The sequence below is a fragment of the Bemisia tabaci genome, unplaced genomic scaffold (assembly GCF_918797505.1).
Source record: "Bemisia tabaci unplaced genomic scaffold, PGI_BMITA_v3".
In the NCBI taxonomy this organism is placed as follows: domain Eukaryota; kingdom Metazoa; phylum Arthropoda; class Insecta; order Hemiptera; family Aleyrodidae; genus Bemisia; species Bemisia tabaci.
Window position 1 is genome coordinate 9,266 of NW_027311769.1, and position 27,281 is coordinate 36,546.

General features: G+C 39.4%; 1 protein-coding gene across 2 annotated transcripts; it reads left to right on the forward strand.

Annotated features, from left to right (window-relative positions):
- Nucleotides 1–2,947: 2,947 nt before the first annotated feature.
- LOC140223823 (piwi-like protein Siwi) lies at nt 2,948–27,126 on the forward strand. 2 transcript variants are annotated; one of them, XM_072305913.1, is made up of 8 exons: nt 2,948–4,039; nt 14,847–14,957; nt 19,881–19,938; nt 21,109–21,192; nt 22,519–22,751; nt 23,948–24,130; nt 25,593–25,758; nt 26,971–27,126. In XM_072305913.1, exons 2-8 carry the CDS (start codon nt 14,856–14,858, stop codon nt 26,985–26,987), a joined length of 843 nt encoding a protein of 280 aa, XP_072162014.1. In that variant the 5' UTR covers nt 2,948–4,039; nt 14,847–14,855; the 3' UTR covers nt 26,988–27,126. The 2 variants fall into 2 exon arrangements, with proteins under 2 accessions (XP_072162014.1, XP_072162015.1); XM_072305914.1 differs by lacking the exon at nt 2,948–4,039 and adding an exon at nt 13,761–13,922.
- Nucleotides 27,127–27,281: the final 155 nt, after the last annotated feature.

Below are 27,281 nucleotides of genomic sequence, written 5' to 3' on the forward strand. Positions count from 1 at the left end.
TACGCTCATGCTCAGAGTGAACAGATTGGCCCAGATATTCCGGACCACATTACACCAAAAACTGCTGTTTGTCAAACCGCCGTCAACACCTACCAAGCGGCGAGTAGGCCTTCGGCCGTGCTCGGCAATCTTCGTAGCCAATCAGGTTGCCGCTCGCCGCCCGTAATCTCCAGGGCTGCCAGAACGTGTACTTTCGGTACACACGTGTACTATCGATTTTCGTTTTGGATTATTTTGTACTTTTCAGAATTCGGATTAATTGTGTACTTTCGCCGAATTTTGTGTACTCTGTGTACAATTTTTTTCAAAATTAGGAAATAATCTCGAGTTTTCAATTTTTTTCTCTCAAAGTTATAGATTTTTGTTCCTTGCCGTTTAGTTGGCTGCAAGCTTTCACTCAGGGCTGCCAGAACGTGTACTTTCGGTACACACGTGTACTATCGATTTTCGTTTTGGATTATTTTGTACTTTTCAGAATTCGGATTAATTGTGTACTTTCGCCGAATTTTGTGTACTCTGTGTACAATTTTTTTCAAAATTAGGAAATAATCTCGAGTTTTCAAAGAATTTTTAAAATTTCCCGCCGAATTAGTGGCGCAAATAATTTATTAGGCTAAAATTCCCGCAGAAATCCCTCTCTGTTATTCAATGGTTGATTCTACCTAATTCTACTCAATCGTGGGATCAAATTGTAGACTTCCAAGTACTTTTGGCGTGCTTTTGTGTATATTTGAAAAAAATGTGTACTATTTGTGTACTTTCTTTCTCGCGGATTATTTTGTACTTTCCCCCAAAATTTCGGATTATTTTGTACTTTGGACTCAAATTCTGTGCACTTTCTCAAGTCCCGTTTCTGGCAGCCCTGGTATCTCGAAGATGGTTCGGCTCCCACACCACCCTCCTACACTTTTCAAATTTTGGCATTCGGTCTGATTCTCTTTTCCTCTTTTCCGTAATTAATAACAATAAAAAATTCATTTAGTCATTTCTTAGCGGCACCTTGTCCAATTTGTGCCTAGAACCTCTACAACTTTGCAAGTTTGGACGTTACCTTTTGAACATTTCATCCCTTCCCTTTGAATACAAATACACTTCACACATCGCACGGGACTTTTATCTGCATATTATTTACTTGGCTTTATTCGCAAAGGATCTTATAAGAAGTAAATTCTTTCGATACCTTATTGGGGATGGTCAAGTTACCAATTAGAGCCCACCATTCCATGCCATTATTATTACAGGACAAGGTTTCTTACCTATAATTTGATGGGCACCGTGAGAATAATAGATAACCACAGTAATTTGATCCGTGCCTTAAAAAATGAGCTGCTGGTGGCAGAACCATCTTGGTGATGTTCATTAGGAATTTTAGACCTTATTCTATTTTTTCAGCAGACGAACCTCACATGTTTCCTTGTAAAGTCTTGCTTCATTTTCCATGAGTTCTATTTAGTTTAATGCCAAACAACAAGAAAATTCATGGAGAAACATGCCTTAAAGGTGATAGTTCCCCCTCATACTTACTGTCAGAGTTCCGATGGAAAAAATTTTGTTGTCATAGGTAAATACGGTTTCCATTGCTTCTTCAGCTGCTAATAGACAACTATGCAGGTTTGCTGGAGAAGTTGGTGACTGCTAGGATTGTTAATTGGTATCTCCGAAGTCTGGTTGTTATAGCTACTTTTGAAGCATTGGCTTCAGCGCAACGCAAAACCAGAACCTTGGAGAGACCAGAGAACATCCATAAGAAAGTAAGTGAGGAGCAAGGTACCTGTCATTGTGCGTCCATCTAGTTTTCACAACTACCGTTACTACAGATTTAGGATTCAGATTTGCACATCAACCAATAAGTTTTTCACCCCATCATTTTGAGATAGAGGCTGCCATGCAAGGCGCAGCCAGGTAGTCCAATGCTCATGCCACTCAATCAACACAAATATTATCCTAACTTACTGCAAAATGGCTTGTTTCTTCTCTAACAATGGAACCGGTAAATGTTACTTTAGACGCGCAGGAAACTTCTTTGGTCGAGATGAAGAAAAGAAACGTAAATGAAGAAATGAGTCCGGAACATCTCGACCAGGTCAATAAATACCAGGTACAGGCCGCTTTGTTTACGTTAGGAGTCCGGAGTATCTCGCTGCAATTTCACTTGAAACCACAATGAACAGATCAACGCGGTAACTGATATCTGATTTTACGAAATGGATAGATGGATGCGGACAAAAGTTCTTTCGTCGAGGTGAAGAAACGATAACGCTGAGAAAATTAGTCTGGAACATCTCGACCGCTTCGCTTTGTTTATGTCCGGACTATGTCGCCGTTTGTTTGTTTACATCAGGAGCGAGTTTGACACCGATGACAGCTTTTGGTCTTTGATGAGAATTTGGTCTGGAATATCTGGGCCAAACGCAAAAACCTCATGCTCATGTTTCGAGAGCGATTATCAGATTATCTCACAACTCGCACAATCTCACAGACCCAGACCATCGACAGTGGTAGAAAGTGAGAAACACCTATAAAGAAATCTCATGCTTACTTTTTGGTTTGGCAACATCGTAAAATTCGAGACAGCCTTACATCTCAAAACATCGACCGATCGATTTGGGCACATTGCCAAAGTTTCGATCTCTCGCTCGACCATGTTGGATTTTTGGAGGTAATGCCGTTGTAGGTAATGTCCTGCCCCCCAGCCTTACATCTCAAAACATCGACCGATCGATTTGGGCACATTGCCAAAGTTTCGATCTCTCGCTCGACCATGTTGGATTTTTGGAGGTAATGCCGTTGTAGGTAATGTCCTGCCCCCGCGAAGGGGCAACGTGAAAGAATCGATTCGATCCTATCGATCTTTTGGTCGGAGGATCGATCTTTTGGAAGATCGATCCAAGAATCGCCATTTTAATTCGCCATCTTGTTACGATATTCCTTCCGGAATCCAAGGTACACTCTACTACAGGTATGGACAAATGGAATTTTAGAAAGTCGTCAAAACGCGTAGATTTGACAGCATCGAGAGTACGACTGCGAATGGCATGTGCGGCAAATGGACGGTACGACTTCATACGTCACTCGATCGCCGATTTTCTCAGCGCTGCCACTTCGGCACCCCGTTTGTCCATACCTGTAGTAGAGTGTACCTTGTCCGGAATCCGGGTTGTCATTGTATGTGGCAAAGTGATTAGTTTATATTATTTGGTTTCTGATTTTGAAACACTTTTTATCAAGTAGACTCAGTTGTGATCCTCGTCTTCACTCGTTCGTTCTCGTATTAAAATTAAACCAAAAACGTATCTCACGTTTGCCAGTGAGGTATTTTCACCGTGGTATTTCAACCGTGACCAGCTGCTCGCTTTCTGATGCAGTTTCAGAAGCAGACTTTTTGTAACAATTAGCCACTCAATACCTACTCAGTTGTGATCCTCATCCTTATTTGTTCGTTCTCGTATTCGACGTATTTCACGTCAGTGGTGATCCTTATCTTCACTTGTTCGTCCTCGTATTGGACGTATTTCACGTTCGCTCGTGAGAAATTTTAACTATTATTAACTTTACCAGCTGTTCTCTGAAGCAGTTCAGAAGCAAAACTTTCGTATGGACTGCTATTGATGATCAGTATCTTCACTTAGCTGTGATCCTCGACTTCTCTTGTTCGTTCTCGTATCTGTGATCCGGACTTCAACAGTTGTTCCCGTAAAGCTGTTCGCAGAATTATTATTGACAATCACTATCCTTTCAGTGGTGTCCTTGAACATTGTCCACTGTTCTGTGATCTGTTGCCCTTATCTAACAGAACTGATTTTGTGTAGTAAATTTATATCATATTTGTGATGAACTGTGTATCTCTAAACATTTGCCGCAGCTTGGTGGATCGCAATCTTTCTCCATAGGTATCTTCAACTTCACACGTTGTTCTCGTAATCTTGTCTTACCTCCAAGAAGTCCCTGAAAACTTATTGCAGATCCTAGAAATCTGAGCAGCCTGCTTTTCGCCGATTAATTCTTCGACGAAGAAGATCCTTCTTTTCTCCTACTACACGTAAGCTTTATTCTATTAAAATTACTCTTTCTTCTGATTTTGATATGTACACCTGTTGCCTACAAGAATGAGCATGTTGCAAACTTTTGCCAGAGCAAAATTAAAAGTCGTTTCCTACAGATCTTGCCTCACAAATTGCCAGTCGGCCTCCTGTGGTGTAGTGGTTGTAGCGCTGGCTCTACAATCAGGAGGTCCCGGGTTCGATTCCCGGCTAGGCGACCCGAGTTTGATGGTCTCAAACAACGGTTGCCTTGGGCTGGTACATGGTAGGGATGGAGGGGGGAGGGGCTCTTAGTGGAAGCGTAAGGATTACCACTTGTGTGGTATTTGAAGTAGTTAAAAAAAAAAAAAAAAAAAAAAAAAAAAAAAAAAAAAAATTACAGTAAGTGTATCGGCAAAGTCTGAGATGCACTCATAACTTCACAATCTGTGTAAGAAATTTGCGTGTTTTTGAGCTTCCTGCTTCAAAATCGACAATACGGCACAGGTGAACATTTTATTAGAGGAGTCACTCCATCATCGGCAATATTCATCATGGCCGACGCTTCTGCAGTTCTGCGCCTAATTCGAGGAGAGTTCAAGATCAATCAATGCAGGCGAGGAAAATATGAACCTAAATACGTTGTCTGTTATCTGGTCTTATCCTGGTCAGGTGTTATCTCGTCCCATCACATGTGTTTTGGCGGATTGCTGTCGGCTATGATGAAGATTGCCAACAATGGAGGGACTCTTCTAACAAAATGTTCACCTGTGCTGTAGTACCGTTTTTGAAGCAGGAAGCTCAAAAACCCGCAAATTTCTTACGCAGATCGTGAAGTTATGAGTGCATTTCAGACTTCGCCGATGCACTCATCGTGATTTTTGAGGCATTATCTAATAGAATCAACTCTTAGTTTTGCTTTAGCTAAAGTTTGCAACAGGCCCATAGAAAGGCTGTAACTACCTATTATTTTTTAGGAGCCAAATTAAATTTTTGCACACCGACCATGGCGAATGAAAAGCTATTGGGCTGTGCTACGAACATTGCGTACAGAGAGCGCTTCATCACTGCAGCTGCTTCCCAATTGCGAGTTCAATCTGTCAAATTTTTTGGCGCCACAGTGACCCAGGCCCCCCCCTCAACTTTTAGGCGCCAAGGCCCAATTTCTAGGCGCATTTGCCGCATGGCGCCCGGGGAAGGCAGAACACTGCTTTTGACCCTCAGAAATTCCATAATTTTCACCTGCCTCACATTAATGGCGTTTATGAATGTAGGTGTTATGCTTGCATCTTGTAACGTGGTAAGCAAGGCGCCACAACTCGAGCTCCAAAGTCGGTATCCTGCAAAATTAAAGGGAAGTCTAAGCTCTCCGTCTGTCTCTAAGTAATTACTTATGTTCATAAAAGCCGCGATATTCATGAGAAAAATTATGCGTGGGTTTCCACAATATCGCGATAAATACGCGATTTTTCAAGGACTTCACATATTAATTCAGAAATTACGCGATTATCGCCGGACATAAGCTATTTTGTGAAGTAATGAAAAATTATGCGTAGTTTACCCTGATTCCGCGTCAAAAACGCAAATTTTTTCAGCGGTCAAGTTTAAAACTAATGACCCTGGTGATGTGCTTGATGCCCACTGTTAAAGTATTAAAGGCATTTTTCAAAATTTGCAGTCCTTCAAAATGAGCTTTCCGTGTGATTTTGCTAAAAATTAACCTTGGCCCCTAGCCCCCCCCCCCCCCCCCCCAAATTTTAGCATACCCTAAAATCGTTTGACGTGCACAAGGAGACCATAGATATGGTGTTCTCTGCAAATTCTGAATGAAATTGAACAGATAGATTCTGAGATATAGCTGTAGACAGATTTGGGGGGGGGGGGGGCCCGGACGGACGGACGGACACATATTTTTTCAAGTATGGTTATTTTGACTCCTAGGACCTTGAAACGTCTAGAAATGACGAAATTTCAACTTCCCCCCCCCCCCTTGGAGGATGACAATACTTCCTCTACCCTAGGCTAGCGAGAAAGTAAAAATCAAACTGTTTTCACCACTTAGCGGAAAATACGCGATTTTTGTATGAATGTGAGCTAAATATTGATGAACGTCCGTGACTTGAGATAGGGTACAAGATACGATTTTCCTTCAATCTCTGCCACGAACGTACTCCTTAGTTCGAAATCTGCAGTGCTCATTTGGATTTCTCTTGTCAAAACGAGCGGAATCACGCGAAATCCATCTCAATATCTTGCAGCGAATTCGTTGAATCCTGAGAAATGAAAATCCCTTCGTATCGGTAAGGCGAGGAATGAGCTATTTACTAGTGGTATTGTAAACACAATGAGAAATTACGGGATTGTCACCGCAAGGTCGCGTCATATCTGCGATTTTACCAGCGGTTTAGTAAAATCATGATAAATTACGCGTCATCATCTCAATACCGCGTATACTGTTAACGACATTTTTCACCTCAATAACCAGGAAATTTTTTTTATCGATGCAAACATACTAATCGTAAACGTCGGTACATTGAAATTTACGAAAAGCTAAGATGTTCCTTGGATTTTGCATGATACCGTATACCTACTCCGGGAATGGTAGGCAGTGGAAATGTCTTAAATTTTGAAGTGAGAGAGAGAGAAAACAGTTGAGGAGCATTCCGGAAGAGGGGCACATACGCGTATATCGACGGTGAAACTACCAAACCACGTATCTCGGTTTGCGACGTCGCAGACTTCCTGTCATACTTTATTTTTTAAATGAAAAACTACTTAACATCCAGTCTTGGAAATTTCTGTGATTATTCCTCTTTGTGCGGAGAAAATTCCGTGAAAATTCCAAGGAATGATATTTATTTGGTCTACTTCAAAAAAATAAAATGTGAGCGTAGATTTTTAAACACCGCAAACGAGATACGTGGTTTGGTAGTTTCACCGTCGATATGCCCTTTTTTCCGGAAATGGCAGAAATGGATTTCTCGCATCCTAATGTACCAATGTCCCGAGCTTCAGCTTAATTGATCAATTTTTGGAGCTAAGAGACCAAGTTTTGTGAGGCTAAGTGAGGGGTCACAGGCGTATTTCATCTATTTGCCTCTGGATAAGGTTGCCGCGACGTTGAGGAGATAGCGCGCAGGCAGGCAGGTGATGGGTACTGATTAGGGATCCCTCATTATAGATGCATCGCACTGATCCTACTAATCAATGCATTCGGGTTGCAGTGATCGTCAACGCGTTGCACCGGTCACCTGTGCATTTTTGTAATTATTATTAATAATCCAATCCAATTTTCAATGGTCTCTTGTGAGTGTGAATTTTTCGAGTTTTTCGCGTGTTTCGCTGTATTTTTCATTTATAATGATCAAAGATGATCCACCCGCGCGTTCGCGATCGAAATTATTATTTATTGATTAATCGGAATTATTTATTTTCGTTTAGAAACACGTTCAACTTTCGAAAATTCAGCTTTGAAAGCCATAACCTATGACCACCGGTCCATTTCCGAAAAAGGGCACATAACGGAAAATTTTAAAAAATTCATCCCACAACACTGAAAGAAGTGTAAGTTTTACCAATGGTCCTTATTCATTCTAGGGTGCATGAACGTCGATATGAGTGCCCCATGTCCGATGTATGTCATCATCAGTGCCCAGGAAGTAGGAATGAAAACTTCAAATGCGTTTTTCTCACAACGCGTTTTTTCGGTATGTTCCCTTTTTCCGGAAAGCTCCTCAATGGACCACTAGACAAGGTACGAATTTAAGCGATCTGATACATGTTTCTTAACCAGAATTTCACGTGGAAAACGATTCACACAACGAAAATTACGGAAACCAACTCCTAACGAAGATATTAACGTTTTTATTTCAAATTGGTTACGAGGAATTTGAACTGCCCGCTCACAAGAAACTCAAAACTCTACGTGAGTCAAATCTCGCACTACAACGGTTTCAGCAAGCTTCTCAATCGAGCAATGTTCATTTCCCATCATGCGTTGTTCAAACTATAAGCAATTTGCTACAGCTGAGCCAAGGCGTCAAGAATGAGGTTGCCCGATTTATATGTCGCAGAGACTGTCATGATAACGTTTAACCCACGATGTGAATCACGTAGAGCATTGAGTTTTCATGAGCGGGTGGTTTGAATTCACGCATCAAGAATCATTAAATATCTCTGGAAGGAGTTGATTTCGGTAATTTTCGTTGTGCGCGTCGTATTTTACGTGAAATTTCGGTTAAGAAACATGCATCAGAATGCTGAAATTCGTACCTTATCTAGTGGTCCATTGAAATTCAGTTTCCACACTGTTCTGCAACGCTGAGCTTGACACCCCTACCGCTTGTCACGTTGGTCGGCAAAAATGGCACTTCTTGCTTGCGGTGTCTCAGAATCTCCACGAACCAGTGGCGTGGCGTGAACTGCGATATATCGATTGTTATGTCATTTAAACCTATGAAAAAGGATCGATGAACAGGGTGTTCGCAGCGAACACCTTAATAATCGATTCTCTACCATAGCTTTAAATGGCATAAGAATCGATACATCGCAATTCACGTCACGCCACTGCCACGAACGATTCATCCATTATAATTAAAGCAAATCGTATGGAATTTTTTGAAATTTTGACGGAATTTTCTACACCATTTTCCAATGCTAAAAACGGGAAATTCCAGAACAATCACCAAATAGTTTCCTCCCTAAAATGGCTGCGATAGGATTGCGCGAATGCCCCCATTTTTATCTTTTTTGAGATGCACAGGACAGGATTGCGCGAATTTTTCTGGTACTGAAAACTCACATTTTTGCGCGAATATTCAATATTCAACGAGGAGGCGTTGTTCTGGCAGCCTTGGTAGTTTGTGGTAGATAACTACATCGCGGAAGACTATTCATTCCGTCCTCATTTACGGGCATGTCTCTTCGATGGATATCCCTCGCAGCACAAATAGTCCAGAGAGCTTTCATGGGCTTTAAAAAGTAAGCTAGGGACCTGCGACCGCTACGCGGCCACCAACACTGAAAAAAGCTACACGTAAAAAATCGTAGAACAACCATGTTCAAGGTTTTTAAGAGATGAATGGATTCAAACCCCGACGGGTGCACCCGAAAGAAAGCGTATGTTTACCTCTGATTGCAGCGTTATGCACCACTTCTGTTTTATTTTCAATGAATGTTTTTAAAAAGCTACACACAGTTTTTCTGAATAGTTTCCGCGCATTTGCCTATATGATCTCAAATAAAAGTATCGAAAATTTCGACGCGACATTTTCGTTCGTTCTATTTTCTATTAATGTGACTCAAAAAAATTAAATATCATATCCGAGTTTCTCAATCGTCACAACGAGGATACATATTTTCCTTTTAATTATGGTAAAAACTAAACCAGAAAGTCAAAAATTATGTAGGCAGGCGCTAATATGCGTTTCGCATCAACTGATCGACTGCAGTGAGTTTGGCGCAATGCGAGAAGTATTCATGCTGTCTCGTAGGCGCTAATATGGGCGGTGCGCGGCGGGTGCGCCGATCGCACGGTTTTGCGCAATGCGTCAAGTATTCCTGAAGTCTTGCAGGCGCTAATATATGTTTAACGCCTGCCACGCTGTTTGGCGCGATTATTTGAACTCGCGTTGGAATAATCGTGGCATCGAATAATAGGACTTTAAAGGATCATGTCAAGCCAACGCCATACGCACATTCCAACGTTGCCTCGTTTCTTTCGATTAAATATTTTTCCGAGAGAAGTTAGGATAGTTCTTAAAACCCACGACCATTATTAAATCTTTTCACTTCATGTATCACCTGAAGGCGAGACATCGATGACTTGTCAAAATGCATTTATTTTCCAACCGTTTCCTGTTTCGCCAAACTTCTACCTTAAATTTAATTCATTTTGAATTCGCGCATTCCTGTGGCGGCTTCTATTCGCGCAATCCTTGTGCCCTCTTCACGCAATCCTCATATATTTTCCTCGACCTTTCGCGCAATCCTGGATTACCGCCCTAAAATATAAATTAGCAGTGAAGATTTGAAGACACTGCAACCAAGAAATGCTCTTTCTGCATCCAACGCCTCAATTATGAAGACCCACCCACCCCCTTTTATTCGGATGAGTCTCCCTAGATCATATTATTTTTCGCTAATCTCCAAGTTTTAACTTTCAAAACACAATTTTACGACTGTAACGCAACTGCCTCGTTCTGCCTGATGGTCCGTTGAATTTGCGTGACCGGCTCATACTGCCGTGCTAAGGAAGAACGCCGTATGAACCTTCAGACGTTGCTACATTTCCTGCAATAAAACCTTAATTTATCGGGAAAATCGTGAATTTTTTTCTTCAATCTTTGCAGACGATTTCGTTCGCCATTTCGTCTAAAACGTCTGAGAATTTCAAGGAAAAATATACGCATAATTATTCTCAAAAATGGACGTATTTCTATCAAAGAGAACTGTGAGCAGGTGAGCAATATGGGGCGTGCTCTAGAAATCTGCATAAGAAGCAATGTGGTCAGTGGGCGTGATTCCTTTTGAAGAATTGGAAAAGCGGGATATTAGATTCTATCAAAGAGACCCTGTTAATTTGATCCCTGTTACTTGTGCAGGTGCATTCCTTCGCGTTTTGTTGTTTAGGCCGAGTGCCTTGTTGCTCTATTTCCCCTTTTAATGTTGGATTACTCCTAGGTCACTACACATTTTAGATCGCCTTTTTTTCTCTTTCTTTCGAATTTTTTTTTTAGTTCATAACTTTGGAGAGATATTTTCGAATCCCGAAAATCAGCAGCATAGTCTTTAAGTTACCTGTGAAGGTAAAGTTAGCTTGAAGGAATACTGCCGTGCTAAGGAAAAACGCCGTCTGAGTCTTCAGACGTTGCCAAGTTTCCTCCGATAAAAACCGAATTTACTATGGGGAAATTCTGAAAATTATTCTCCAAAATTTTCAGACAATTTTGTACGCAATTTAATCTAAAATATCTTAATGTTTCCTGGAAAAATACGCATGAATGTTGTTAAAAATACATGTCTTATCTGGGGAAATTCGGCAACTCTCGAATGTTCATACGACGTTCTTCCTTACCAGAATACGACACCGAAACTATCTCGTTTGCTGTCTTATAAAATCTCTGCTACCATCATTCTTTTTTTCCGAGAGCGTCCGCAAAACTCCGTTTTTTCCAAGTGCCAAGTTCAAATGGAGCTATGGTGTTCAGTTTGCCGTGTGGCATGTTCAACATATTGTGGTGATATGGATAAATGGCAACGTTGCGGCTGAAAGGACAACAGAACAGGAGCGACAGCATCACCCAGCCCCGGGTTCTTCACAAGCCGAGAAGAGAGATAGCTGTGGCCTGGTCGTACGCGACCGAGGGAGGGACACTTGCTGTCACTGGCGTCAAGTTAAACTACCCCTGTGCCCTCCCTCTCGCGGCGACAAGCGCTGACAGGCGACCCTCCGGTGACTTTTTTATGGGGCTATTATCGCCGCCCGCTTCACCGAGCATTCACGCTCCCGGAACGCGACGGGGGGCTTTGGAGAGCCGTTTAGGCTTTCGGCGAGGTACGGGGGCCACAAGAGTCAGCCGAGAGTTCCCAACCAGGAAAAAACGCCCTTGCGAGGCCCCCAAATCAGCCACATGACCAAGGGCTGCCTTGCCTCGCCAGTGACAAAGACAAAAGCCGCAACAAGTTGCAACGCCATGTCGCAGCATCCCTCTCCCTGACCTATAATCAACTTATTTATAATCAATCCTTATAGATCAACCAATGGGCCAACTCTGGGGGTTGACCGACGAAAAGTGAAGAAGGAACAGGAGGATGAGTCCTGGAGGTCCTCGATAGAAGAGGCCAGGACACTCTAGCGACAGATACCGAGCGAAGTCCCCTGCTATTTTTTTTCGGCTATTTTTCTTTTTTTCATTTTTTTGACTTAGAGTTATTCTGCCACCATACTATTTCGAGTTCATATTTTTTGAGATTTTTGCTGTTCGTTTTCGCTGTTCGTGTTCATATTTTCGGAGATTTTTTTTGCTGTTCGTATACATATTTTTGACATTTTTGCTGTGCGTATTGCCACTCTGACAAACCGCTGTTCGGGCAAATGTAAAACGGAACTGCCCATCAGTTTACCAGGAAATTCGTGTTATATCAAAGGAAATTTGTTAACGCCTGAAGGTTCATTCGGAGTTCTTCCTTAGGACGGCAGAATACCAGGTAGTGGGTTGGTCTTCATAATGTTGTGACAAAACGCACTCAAGGTGAACGAGGTGAAAGGGAATGCCAACTCAAGTTACGCAACAGTAGGTAGACTTACTTGTAGACTGGATGTCAACTTTCTTCTATGTCTTTTTTCTAAATTTGAAATATTTCCGCAACCAGTTCCGGAGTAAGCGTGCAGTATCACGTGAAGTTGAAGGAAATTCTTAGCTTTTCGCCTATGTAAAACTGACGTTTATGATTATTATTCTCACATCAATATAAAAATGGCGTATTTTCCGCGATTTTGAGATATCGTGCTGAGAGCTGACGGCTACACCTAGATACTAAGTTAAAGTGGAAGGAACACATAAAAATCAAAAGAGAAGAATGCTTGTTCAAACTTAAAAAATTGTATTGGTTAATAGGTAAAAAATCTAAGTTAAGTATTAGTAATAAGCTTCTATTATATAAACAAATTGTACGACCCACATGGGCATATGGAGCTCAAATCTGGGGGTGTGCAGCACGGTCCAATATAGAAATTTTACAAAGAGTCCAAAATCGTGCTCTGAGACAGATAGTCGGAGCACGATGGTATGAACGTAACTCTGATATCCATAGAGACCTGGGGATGGAGACTGTCTCGCAATTTATAACTAAAGTTGCAACCAACTATGAGAGACGGCTCCATCACCATCCTAACACCGAGGCTTTACTATTACTTGACAACTCAAATGAGTTTAGACGCCTCAAACGGGTGAAACCGTGGGAACTGGCCAGCCCCTTGGTTTGAACCATTAATTTTAGTAACCAATTATTTCTAACCATTTAGATAAGTTACAGACTACCCGGTCGTTTGTACTCACACATTTATTTTGAATTTAGAAACAAAGTGTATAATTTCATTGTGAAAGTTCGCTTAACACTAATAAAAAAAAAAAAAAAAAAAAAAAAAAAAGAGCTGACGGCTCAGTCAAAAATATTGACCCAAGTGAAAGAAAATTAAAATGTCTTAAATCAAGATTTTGTGTGTTCTTTGGAGGAAGTGGAATGTATTATACATCAATAGAAACGCCGAAATCTCGAAAAGTTAGTTTTGGACATATTTTTTCCGATGAGTTGACTGAATCCGAAAGAAATATTCGGTTTCGATTTCCGATGTTATTTTTCATAAAAAATGAACAAACTGGACGTTGGGTGTCTGATTGGCTAAGGAAAAAAAAGCGCGGATCTGGTGGTCGCGCCCTTTCCCTATTCAATGTGCACTCATATTTAGACCGCGTTTAGCAGAATGGAACCAAGCCATATCAGCTATTCTGCTGTGCTAAGGGAGAACGCTGTATGAACATTCGAGAGTGTTGGAAATGCATATTTCTGTGAGGGGAAAACAGTGCAGGACGGGGCCGTGTTCGGAGTTTTCCGAGCTCTCATTGTTTTCATGGGCGGTTTCGCAACTTTCAGTGCATTTTTCCTCGCTCCTACTGAAAGTTGCTGAGTCCGCTGAAAACGGCGAGTAGCTGGTGCGGTGGCTTCGACGCGGCTGCGTTTTCGGCAATCCGGTTTTAGCGATGTAATAGGCGACGCCCAGTGCCTCTATGTTTTACGGAATATATCTTTACTGTCCTGTCATAAGATTGTAGTCTATTTTCCATCATTCCTTTTTGGAGGCCTTTTTTTACCTCTCGACAGAGAGTTGCCAAATATCCTTGGGTATACTGTTTATTTTTAAAGGAAATTATGAATATTTTTCCCTGAAATTTCTAGACACTTTACATCAAACTACAAACAAAATTGTGTGGGAAATTGGCCGAAAAGTAATAAAAAATTGCCCTGAAAATTAGTGATTTGCCAGAAGAAATTTGGCAACGCCTCAAGGCTCATACTGCGTTTTTCCATAGCACGGTTGTATTGCCAAATTTTACTGGGCAATTTGAGTTTTTAAAAGAGAGCGTTTGTGCGAATTCTTTTGAAAATTTTAAGAAATTTGCCTCGCACTCACCGAAAAAAAAGTAGCCTGGATCAAGCATGATAATTCTTGAATTTGCCGCCAAGAATTTTCTTTGTCTTGCTGTAAGCTGACTTTTCCTTGATTCAAGAAAAATAATGCTTGGGTTAAGCAAAAAAGTAGCTTATATTAACCAGCAAAATTCTTGATTTTAGAAGAAATACTTCTTGGTGGCAAAAAAATTCTTTTTTTTCCAGTGTATGCAGAAAATTCACTGAAATTTGCTCAAAAATCCGCGCAACCGTTTTCATGTAAAACATTATATTGTCCGATTGAATTAGGTAATAGCTGGTGTGGCTTGGTTCCTCTCTGCTCAACGCGGGTACTAGTTTCAGTAGTTTTCGATGCGCGAATCGTGCTCTACGTGAAATGTCGGTTAAGAAAAATGTATGAAAATGCTTAAATTCATTCCGTGTCTACTGGTCCACTCTACTTCAAGAAGGGAAATTCAGGGGTGCAGAAACTTCTCAACCACGCGACCGGCCGCTCGCGTGGAAAGGGGGAACCCATGTGAAGACAAGAAAAATGGGGGAACCTTGGGAGGTTCTTTCTTTTCTTCTTCTTTTTTTTCTTGAGGAACTTGACCGTTGAGTGCGCTACTTTAAGGGAATATTCTTTGATTGTTTTAGGCTTGAAACATGTCTTCACTGTCTCCAAAAGCTATCGGACGTGGTCGTGCAAGATCCACAGCCCGCGGCCGTGCACCCGGCGAAACGCAGACCAATGGTGCTCCACCACGGGTGAGTCTTGAGTTCATATTCCAAGAACATTTAAGTAATTGGACTGCATTTTGCAATTTGGAACTATAAATCCCGGTTTGGTTACAAACAACGTATGTGCCATTAGTTTCCCTATGCGCATGAGTGTTTTTCCAGATGAGCCAGAATTTATAGGTCCAAATTGCAAAATGCAGTCCAATTGTAGCATACATACATGAATTGCATTTTGCAAAAAGGAACCACTAGCATTGCAATGATGCTAAGATTGTGCAACTTCATCTTTTGCGATAAAATTGCGGAAATCGTGAAAAACTATGAAATTTAGATGGTAATTTTTGTCTTAAATTTACAGTTTTTAGCGAGTAAAATAGAAACTATCAATGGATGATCGGGTTTTTCCTCCAAGACAAAAGAAGTTGCACAATCTTAGCAACATTGCAATGCTAGTGGTTCCTTTTTGCAAAATGCAGTCCACATGAAAATCGTTCCTGCAACGCGCTCTGGCGCTCTGCGACACCCAGAACAAGGTGTCTACTAGTCCGGAAATTCCACCAAGTCCGGACCATAGCACTGGTTTTTTACCGGGCGGTCCGCAAGTACTAATAAAAAAGTGCGGAAATTCCGTAAGAAGCTCCGGAATTTTTCTCTTCATACCACGTGTGTTTTTTACCAAGGCCTGGAAAGTATGCAATGCCCTGCGCGTTGATTCCTAACTGAAGTGAAAACACGGCATCCCTGCTAATGTATTTGCCCCCTATCTGCGCATGGAGTGTTCGTCTTGATGCAGAGGTGGATTCTCAGGATACCAGGATAACCCAACTCTTACGTAATAATCAATAGTCAAATCGCAAATTCCTCACAAATGCAACAATGCAACATCTCTATTGAGATACGCCTTCCCCGTGGTGGGCGATCAGCGCAACACGCGAACTGGCGCGGCGCCTACAAACCTAACAGGGATACTTCACGCATTGCGCAATGCGTGAAGTATCCCTGTTAGGTTTGTAGGCGCCGCCAGTGCGCGACTGCAGGTCTCGCGCTGGCAGTACGCCGCATTGCGTTGTGTTCGTCTTGATGCAGAGGTGAACTCTCAGGATAGCGTGGGATATCCCCTCCATTTCGGCCATCAAGAGCTTTTTTTTGAGCTTGGGAGTTGATTTCAGAGAAAACCAGTGGCACCATCGTGTTTCTCGTGAACTCTTACATAAGAATCAATAGTCAAATCGCAGATTTCTCACACACGCAACATCTCCATTAACGAGGCTAAGAGGGGGGGGGGGGGGGGGCTGCCCAGACCCCTGGACCCGCCCCTTGTCTACGCCACTGGGAAGGCAAACGGGTGTTTTCGTATCAAGATCATTACATTTTAAGAGGGGCTCATTTGGATTATAATTCAATTTATTAGTTTTTCCATTAAAATTTTAATTTACATTCCTTTTACTCATTTGTACGTAACGCTGCATGTAGCGATTAAGGGTTACTTTTTTTGAATATCAATATTATTATACGAAGATATTTTATTCTTTAATAGGTGCAAACTACAGGAGACAGCGCAACATCGCCTTCTCAATAAATAAGTCTTCAACGAACGATAAAATACAGTATATCGGCGTGAGCCGCCATGGGGGTAGTTATTATTATTGAGCTAAGTTTTATGCAGTTAGTGCCAATTAGTTCTCATCGACTTCAGAAAAAATTAAAAAGAAACTATTCATACAAATTATACGATCTATTTAAACGGAACCTAATAGGCGCGTCTGTCCGCGGCGTCCTGGACGCCGCGCCGGCGAAAAACTCTGGTACCGAGTCGAGGGCGAGAGGACGCTGACATTTTGGAGCACGGCACCTTACAGGAGCGGAATTCGTGGATTTTTTCCGCTCTATCCGCTGTCAATTTCTCGAATTTTCTTTGATCGGACAGTATGCTTTGAGCCGCGAAAATGGCTGGACGCGCTTTTTTTAGGAGGGTGTGGATTCGATCGATAAGAATCGACCGAAAAATAAAAACGTGAATAGGTCCCCTGGTAAAAATTAGCAGTAGAATCTGTGTTCCAAAATACCGTAGACCTAAAGCCGGCTGTAAGATTTCCTTTCTGTAGCCGGCTGTACAATTTCTTATAGCCTTTTATAGCCGATGGCGATTAAGCAATAGCCAGACGATAAAGTTTATGCTGATCGTTACTAAATACGGATATTAGGACTGAGTTAGTTTTTGGACTACCGCTCTCTTTTTGTGCCGTAGTATCTTGATTTATTTTGCGAGGAAAGCTCCGTCCTTTTGAAGGATGCCTGTCATTCTTAATATGTTGGAGCGCCTTAAATTTATTATGATACTGTGCAATACCCCTGGTGTGAAATAGTTGCTTCAGACGCCGTGGCACGCTGCGGCGCGGCGCGGCGGGCGGGCAGAGAGTGCGAAACGCGCATTGGCGCCTACAAACCTAACAGGGATACTTCACGCATTGCGCAATGCGTGAAGTATCCCTGTTAGGTTTGTAGGCGCCAGTGCGTCGCCGCTCAGCTTTGTTAGGCTCTAATATTTAATTTCGCGGAGTCAGTGTTTTTCAACTCATGATTTTGAAATGTTTGCACACTCTGTATGGATTATTCTCATTTTAATTGATGAAAATAAAAATGTCGATGATGATGTCGTAATAGTTTAAGAAAGTACAGAATAAATATATGGTAGGATAAAAAGAGGAAGGGATAAGAAGTGAATGGGTAGGAGTGAGAGCGCAACCTAAGAATTAAAATCTGAAATTAAGGAACTTGAAACTTTCCCTACCTTTGTTCACTTCCATTAACTTTGTGACTTTGCTTTACCGTTCCTTTTACCAAATCAATAATTGATTATTCTTATATCTTATTGATATCCCTATATCTGCCCTGATCTCCCTCCCCCCCCCCAAATTTTCGGAAAATAACAGATACACAATTTCGATTGCCATTTTCACGATTTATAGGTTTCTTTTAGTGACTTTGCTGACACTCTGATAAATTTGCTTCCGGTTTTTGGGCAACATACTCATTATAAATCAAGAGAAATTACTGGTTTCTCAGATTTGCGGTTTTTTAGCTCTATGTGTAAGTATATAATTCGGAGGAATTGCCTAATACAGCCTAAATGTCTACAGTTTTTGCTTTGCGCTATATCCTAGCCCGGCTTGATAAGCATTGAAAATTAAAATATAAAAATAAAAACATAAAAATATAAAAATAAGACAACACAATATTAAATAAAAAAATAAATAAATAATAAATTTAAATATTTAAAATATTTAACTGCCCCATCAAATTTAGCAACAGCTGGTGTGGCTTGATCCTTTTCTGCTAAACGCGGTCCAATTTACAATATTTCTAGGCTGCATGTTAACTGTAGTGTTCGGGTTTTTTGCAATTTTCAACCTCATAGATACAATTGCGGTGCTTCAAAGTTTGCATCGCTGTTTTTGAATGAACCTTTTTCTTTTTTCTGTGTAAGAAGTCAGGGAATTTCAGCGCCAGCGGTCAGGAAATTTTCCCAAATGGTCAGTTTCATGAAAGAGCTTGATGCAAAAACGGCTTTTTTCGCCCCCCCCTCTGGAAGTTCTTCAGACTTTGTCTATTGATTACTCATACTTGAGCGCTTCTTTTCCCAAATTTTCAGACCCCCGAAAAATTTTGGGGGGGAGCTAGGGGGGGTGGAAGTCAAAACCTGTGAACCTCAATATCTCTTGAACGAAGAAAGATATTGAGGTCCGGTTTGGACGAAAAATCGTCTAAAATTGCATACTTTAAGATTCTAAAGGTCGAAATCCCGATATCACATTTTTAAGTCAACATATGTGCTTTTTTCCAGTTTTTAGGTCTAGAAAATTTCTTTTAAACGAAAAATTTACAAAGATCTCAATTTTTTATTTGACCCAAAACCAGTTTTTTAAATTTTTCGTCTTTTTCCGCATCCAACGAGTGGTCCATTAAGCTGGGGAACCAAACGGTTCCGGAGTTATGATCGATTGAAGTTTCCGCTCAACGCGCGCCGACCGATTTTCGCGCGCAAAAAAGTCGGATTTGACTGTTATTAGATCATATTGAATGTTCAAACTGAGCAAAATGCATTATTAGGGACTCTTGAGGGTCGCTGAGTTCAGAAATTACCGATACTTCCAAATAATTTACGTTTTTAAGATTACAGCTCCGCAGCGCTATTTTAGAGGCCCACTGAGCGCCGACCGGCCGCTCAGTGGTCCTGTACGAAGCTGCAATTTTAAAAACGTGAATTTTTTGGAAGTATCGGTAATTTCTGAACTCAGCGACCCTCAAGAGTCCCTAATAATGCATTTTGCTCAGTTTGAACATTCAATATGATCTAATAACAGTCAAATCCGACTTTTTTGCGCGCGAAAATCGGTCGGCGCGCGTTGAGCGGAAACTTCAATCGATCATAACTCCGGAACCGTTTGGTTCCCCAGCTTAATGGACCACTCGTTGGATGCGGAAAAAGACGAAAAATTTAAAAAACTGGTTTTGGGTCAAATAAAAAATTGAGATCTTTGTAAATTTTTCGTTTAAAAGAAATTTTCTAGACCTAAAAACTGGAAAAAAGCACATATGTTGACTTAAAAATGTGATATCGGGATTTCGACCTTTAGAATCTTAAAGTATGCAATTTTAGACGATTTTTCGTCCAAACCGGACCTCAATATCTTTCTTCGTTCAAGAGATATTGAGGTTCACAGGTTTTGACTTCCACCCCCCCTAGCTCCCCCCCAAAATTTTTCGGGGGTCTGAAAATTTGGGAAAAGAAGCGCTCAAGTATGAGTAATCAATAGACAAAGTCTGAAGAACTTCCAGAGGGGGGGGCGAAAAAAGCCGTTTTTGCATCAAGCTCTTTGATTAAACTTGCACCCCCTGTTATTACTGCAGGCTGATCATTTCTGAAAGTCAATTTTTTTTTTGTTTCAGCCGGTTGGGAGAGGCGCTGCTATGCTCCAAGCTAGTATGTCACAGCTGTCAATTGCCAGTAAGTATATTTTCACAGTTTAAGAGGTTAATTTTTTCAATTTGAAAGAACTTAATGGTCATACAGTTGCTCCTGTCGAGTGGAGTTCTCAGAACTGTAATTGATTTTGAGAAATGTTAATCAGAAGCCGCGCAACGACATCATTTGTTGCCTACTTTCCTTTCATGTTTCAGTTTTCTTTACAAGAAGAATTTTAATTTTTTTCAAATTTTTTTTCCGTTGTTTTTCTTTTCTTTTTTTTTTTTTCCGTTTTAATATTGCTTGGATATCCTTTATAACTCAGGGCTTTACAAAAAGTCTCTGCACTGTAAAGGATCTTGAGAAACATTAACCAAAAGCAGCCTATTGACATCATAAATGTTGCCTAGTTTCCTCTCATATTGCATTTTTTTTGCAAGAAAAATTTTAATTTTTTTCACATTTATAATTTTTTTGTTTTTTTTTGTTTCCTTTTTTTAATATTGCTTCGATATCCTATGTGACCCAAAGCTTTACAAAAAGTTTGAAGATCGTATGTTGCTTAGTCCTTGCTCGAAAAGGTAAACATGAGAGGAAATTAGGCAACATCAAGGCTGAGTCTAATCAAATCCGTCCAAATTAATGATGTGTTTGGTCCATTGTTCCTCCTTACATTTAGTTTAGCGCTAAGATGGTTGGAATTATTCCAGCACCCATGCTCAAATGCTGATGCTCCCATGGAATACTCAATGGAAATGCTCCCACGTCAGTTTCCCCAGATGAGAATCTGGAGCTCAGAATTATGAGTTTTCATTTCCAATCATGTATATTTTTGTGAGCTTAGAAATTTTTGAAATTTTGAGCAGAGAAAGTTAAAAACGTACTGTACATAAATGTGGGAAGTCGTACGAAACCCTCTTTAACTTAAACGAGCACTCGCTAAGTGCAACTGCATGGTGTGTAATGCAACTCAAAATGTTCTTAACCTACCTGCAAAAGCACCCAGAGAGAGCAGGAAACTGTGAAGGTATGGAAATACATTTTCTACACCATATCATCTTTCATAATAGCTGTTTATTTCAGTTGCAATGTAGACTCTCGGTATGAAAGAATAATGCCTTGTAACATAAACTTTGGTGATTATGTTATATGTGTCCATTTTCTCAAGCTTCTCCAAATTCATTAGCTACATGAAATGTCTCATATCCACAGGTAGCAGCAATGGCAGCAGTGGAGTTCGGCCGAAGGCAAGAGAACTCTGTCAGACTACAAATAAGTCTCTAAATCGCGAAAAAGGTTGGTTCCAAATACTTTGGCAGTAACTGTAGGGTTTCTGGCGGTTTAGGAGAAGCTGGGCAACTTCAGCTGGTGCTATTCAAGGGATTGCAAACAACTTCCAGTGCCTCTTTTCATAATTTGAATCTTCAAAAAAGAAAATTTTGTCCAAAGCTTGGCGAAAGTTGGCGTAATTAAAAAAAAGGATTAAAGTGGAAAGTTTGTTCGAAGCTCAGGAATAATCAGGGAAAAGTGAAAAAAGTAAGGGAAAGTCAGGAAATTAGAAAATGAAGAAATCAGGGAAATCTTGACTCCCAGCCTCATTTGCAAGATTGTGCAAGAAAATATGGACACTTCACATAGGTTTGAATGGGGAATCAGCACCATCTGACAACTATGCTCCCAGCATTTAGCTTTCTTTTCTGGCAGTATTATCTAGTTTTTAGTCCATTCTAGTTAAGTCAGCAGACTGAGAAGTTCAATCAGAATCTTCCTTTTTTATTTAATGAGCTTTTTCAATAGTAATATTTTGTACAAGGAAAATCGTTATAAACTCATAGACAGGGTTTGTAACGCCTTGAAAAGTTTTTAAAATTTACGAAATTGTCCAGTATTGTACATCATTGAATTGTTTTGTCCACAGCTTTGAAAGATTTTTTTTTTTTTTTTATTTTGCTGTGGCGACTTTAGAAATGCCAAATAGCATTGTCCAATGAACGCTTCTTTTGGTAGCTGAAATTGAAGGTTTAGGAACAGGAATCTACCATTTTTAAGACATTCTTTAAGGCTCTAAAAGGTTGTTATATATCCTAGAAAGTAGGTAAGTGAAGAAATTTTCAACAAGGTGCAGAAACTCTCCAATCATGCAGTCACGATTGATAGGTGAGCTATCAGTAGGTTCAAAATTGTGTGACTCCTCACGAATCGCAGTGAAATGCCCGAATTTTTCTTAAATCGCTGTGAAATTAGCCTGCTTTTTGCAAAATTGTGGCAACTTGTGAATAAAGGACAAGAAAAAATTTATAGCTTTGGAAAAAGAGGTTTTTGAAGTAATGAGCCTTTTTGAAAAATGGGAAGTCTAATAACTTTCTGTACCCCTGATTTTCAGAAGTTATTGAAACATCTTCGAGTCTTTCCCTTTATCGATCGGAAACTGTTTAAAAATCCTCAATTTTATCCCTGAAAAATGAAATCATTAACCCTGGTAGATTTTTACATCTAGAACTTGTGAAAATAAACTGTTTAAATAAAAGGTGTACAAACTATGGATTTTCAGTTTTTGCTGCAATAACTGTTACCTAATTTCCATCATGAACTGATATTCTGAAATTTCCTCCATTTTTTCAGGCGAAAGTGGGCGAACCATTCCACTTGCAGCGAACTATTTCCAGCTTGTATCTACGACCAACTGGTGCTTATATCACTATCATGTAGATTTTGGTCCCATCAATGGGATTGAAGAAGACAGAATTTCTGTCAGGAAGCAACTCATCCGTGATCGTATGAGAGAACTTACCAATGGTGCTGGCTTCCTCTTTGATGGATCTAGCATTTTCTTGAGCACTAAGCTCCACAATAATGTAGGTTGATAACTATGCACATTTAATGTTCAAATAAAATGTCCTTTATTACAGGAGACGATTGTTGTTCCAAGCCAGAGCAGCGTCAATTCTTTCCAGCTTTTTTACTTTTTTCTCTGACAAGAAAATGTTCCTATATATTTCCATAGTGATCATGTGATGCTACTATAGAGTGGTTGTTAATGTAAAGAGGAACTTTACCGTAAAGATCTGAAAGCATTGGTAACATGGAATCTGAAACAATTTATTCTACTATTCTTCAACCCTTCAAAAATTCTTTGCCATGATCCCATTAATTTTTGGCATAAATTCTTAAACCCATCAGCAAGTATATGACCTATGCTACCATTGAGGAGTTAACTTGCCAATGTGTAGCTATAAGTCTGGGACTTGATTGATTATCCTGTCCACTCAACCAGAGTTGGTGGTAGATATTCCTGAAAATTTATGGGGAATGATGATGTCTTTTATAGGATTTACTCCTTATTCCATATCTTTGTATTGTTCTCGGATGACAAGATTATGATGTTGATACTTGTTTAGATGGTGATTCAGTAACCAGCCTATATCTTTTTAGGGAAAAGTCTAATGTGTAAAATCTAGGCTCATGGCATTTATGAAAAATTGAGTTGTAGGTGGCGTTGAACAAAATCTATTTCAGAGTAAGCTTAGTAAGAAAATTGACCTCAAAAACTCAATTTTTAGCTCTGCAACATTTGTTTTAAATATGCTATGGGCTGTACGCCTCTTCTAATTTTCAAATTTAATTTTTTTTCTTTTCATGAAATCAAGTGAACGTTTTTCATTTCCTTCTCCTAGAGGTTTCAATTGCAATCTTAAATTTCTTTTGAGCTTTTTCCATCGTTTTTTCATCACACAAATCTGAGGAGATCCTCACAAAATAGCTTGAAAATAAACGAAAAACAGTGGAGAGAAAATCAGGATTAATCAGGTTAAACCAATTATAAAATCATAGAGGTTATTATTTTGTGGTGCCTTAGCTATATCTATGGATTCAACAGTTTTTCCCAGACGAACTCAAACGATTAATCTCCAAATAATGGTTCTTTTTAAATAAGGATATGATCATAGCTTATGTTGATAAATAATTAAGTGTAAACTCATCTTTGTCACACATTTATTAACCTTAACTAGGAAGATTAAAAATGACAATTGATGAAATTTTCCTGTTGCAGGTGGAAGAGTTTGTGGCGAGACGGCTTGATGGTGGTGAATGCAAAATCACAATCACATTCACAAATGATCTTGCGCCAGATGATCTGGCTTATCTTCAAGTCTTTGGGGTGATCGTGAGAAAGTGCCTCGCAAAATTAAATCTGACTTTGGTTGGCCGAAATTACTTCGACAAGGCTGCGGGGGTAACTACCATTGAATTACTTCATCTGGTGCAAATCTGTCATGGTTTCGTCATTTTGTGTCAAAGCTGGCTTCGTTTCTCTTTTGGATAAAATTAAAATGGAATAAATCATGCTATTTAACCCTAGTTCAGAGGAGTAAAGTTCTACTGTCCAGGTCATGGACGTTGCCAAGCAAAAGACTATCAGACAAGGTGTAAATTTGAGCATTTTCATGCATGCTTCCCCATTAAATATTCTTGTAGAAAACATTTTGCACAACAGAAAGTTCTGAAATCAACTCTGACTAAGATATTAAACGTTTTTCAACGCTGAAATTCAAACCTCCCGCTCATGGAAAAATAAAAGTCTACCTGAGACAATCGTGCACTAACTTTACTAAAACAGTCTTTGTGGTGTGGGAAGATGGCAACCTCGATCTTGGTGCTTAGGCTTAGCTAATGCACATTGTCAATACTCTGAAAAACGCAAGGAACGCAGGAACATTGCTTCATTAAGAAGCCTGCCAAAACTGTTGAAGTACGCTTTTTGGTTCAAGTACACCCATGTTTTCCTTGTGAGCGGGGAATTCAAAATCCTTGTAACGAATCAAAAAAAAAAAAAACGTTTATCTGTTAATTAGGATTTTGTTTCAGTAATTTTTGTTACAAGTATCCTGTTCTAAGTGAAATTTTGGCTAGGAAACATAAATCAAAATGCTTAAATTTGTACCTTGTCAAGTGATCCATTTCCATTTTCATCTTCTAAAAAAGACATCAGCGTTTCCTGCATTGGTCATTTTCAATTTTCGCTCGTTAATTTTTCAAAATTAAGTCTTTTCTGAGTCTTTCAAATTAGTATCAAAAATATTTCAGTGCACTTTATGATGAAATAATTTCCTCACCAGTCTGAACTCTTCTCAACAAATTTATGCGTACTGTGTATTTTTTTTAAAAACCAAAGTTTGGTCATTAGCTTAACTTAGAAGTTAGTTTACAATGCCGAAGTGGACAAAAGCCAACTCTGGTCTTCTTAGTGGCTGGTTTTTTACTGTTTTGAATGTAAAAAACTCATTTACTTCTTACACATCTTAATTTACTTTCTTGAACGGATTTGACGTTTTGAACATTAAATTTTGCCTGAAAACTTTCATATTATTCATTTATAACCATCTGGCACAACTTCAATTGTCAGGGAATTTCTTTAAAGTGTGCCGAGAAATCTCATACTTTGAATTCTGTGGTGAACCAAAAGTATTATTTTTTCAATATTTTATTACAGCCTTGTAAGCATTGATTCTTACCATAGAGCTGTCATCAGTTTGCAGAAATATTCTATCACCTGAAACTTAGAAAATATCTTCTTTGTGCTTGTTTTATTTCCCGCAGTGATCATTTAAAAATAAATGCCTTTCATAAATCCGTTTTCAATCAGGCGGACTTTCATTCTATCCTAGGCTTTTCAAACTTGTTTTCTAATTTTTCAGGTGCCGATTACTGAATTTAATCTCACTCTGTGGCCTGGTTATTTAACTAGCATTCGACGGCATGAACACAACATTTTAATGTGCACAGAAATTATATCCAAGGTCATGCGGAGTGGACACTGCGTTGGATGTAGCTCGAAGCTGCTGGCAACAAAGTCAACACAACGTAAGATCATGTTTATATAAAGGGACCCATTTGTGTGGATTGGATTAGTTTCTAATAAAGTCAAGTGAAATTTTCCTCCAGAGAGAAACCCAATTAGTTTAATACAGGGAAAAGTTCAATTGAGTTCATAGAAAACTGATTGGCAGTACAAAGTACCGATTGTTAGTTGTCAAGGTTCAGTGCTTTCGAGCGCCCCTAGAAGTATCAGGTAAAAATTCTGATCAGCTCTTTGCACTGTCAGAGGTCTGCTTCTTAGCAGTAAAAAACTCAGGATATAATTTAAATATTTGATCTCAGTAGGCTTTACCAAAGATTGTACTTGTCAATAGCTTAAAAATTAGGAAAATCAGCTCCAAAGAATTGTAGATATAGATTGTGAAAATACCAAGATTTTGAGAGTCTGAGAGCTCATTATATCAATTTATAAAGAGTTCCAAGTGTGTAATGGGGCAGTTGCAAAGAATTTTTGCAGGACTGCAGAATAGTTAACAATCGGTAAAATTTTGTGAAAAAACTAAGAAGTTCATTAAATAGTTTAAAAAATTATTTTCAAGGGGCGAAAGAGCCATAATAAAAAGCTGACAGTCAAGTTGAGTCAAGTAAGCAAAACGATGCATAAAAATAATGTCAGCCCACCAGCAAACACCGCCACAAGGATTCATGTAACTTCAGAACTTTTTTTTTTTTTTTTTTTTTTTTATATTTATTCAAAAAGTTAAACATAAAATAAAGAACAACATTAATCTGCCTTAAAAATGAAAGATAGTTAAGAAAAAAAAATTGAAATGCATGAATTTGAATATCTTGAACACAATTTTGAAAATTTTGATAGTTTGAATACATTTAAGAATTTGAAACACAAATTACATGATGAAATAAAATAATAAAGGAAATGGGAATAACATAAGTACATTGTAGAAAATTATCAATTGAACCTAGAAAAAGACACAATTATAAAGTAATACATTGATTAAGTACAAAAAATGAGAAAGAGATTTAAAAAAAAAGAAGAGGAAAAAAAAATGAAATACCTACATCAATTTAAATATTTTGAATACAATTTTTAAGATATTCAAACATGTATTTCTCGAAACAGTAAAACCTGCTCTTATTGTCCTCCAAGCCCCTCATTTTAGCAACTTAAATGAAATATATTGATTCTGTTCGAGTGTTTAGCAGATTCAGTCCTCATAATACTTCTTTGCACATCAGTTTCAGGATGTTTATAAAGCGGCCATGCTGGGAAAAACGGTATTCACCAATTACAATGATAGATATTATCGGGTCGATGATGTGGACTATAAGACTACGCCAAAATCAACCTTCAAAATGAAAGATGGAACCATTATAAGTTACTGCGACTATTTTCAGAATGTGAGTATTATTTCTCAAACTTGAATTGTAGAGGTGATTTAGTGTCGGCAAAATATTAGAAACTCTCTCTGCCACAAAGTTCCCAGATACATATGATAGACGAGCGAAATGCACCAGAGAAGTAGGGTAAAACCTAACTCATGTCATTT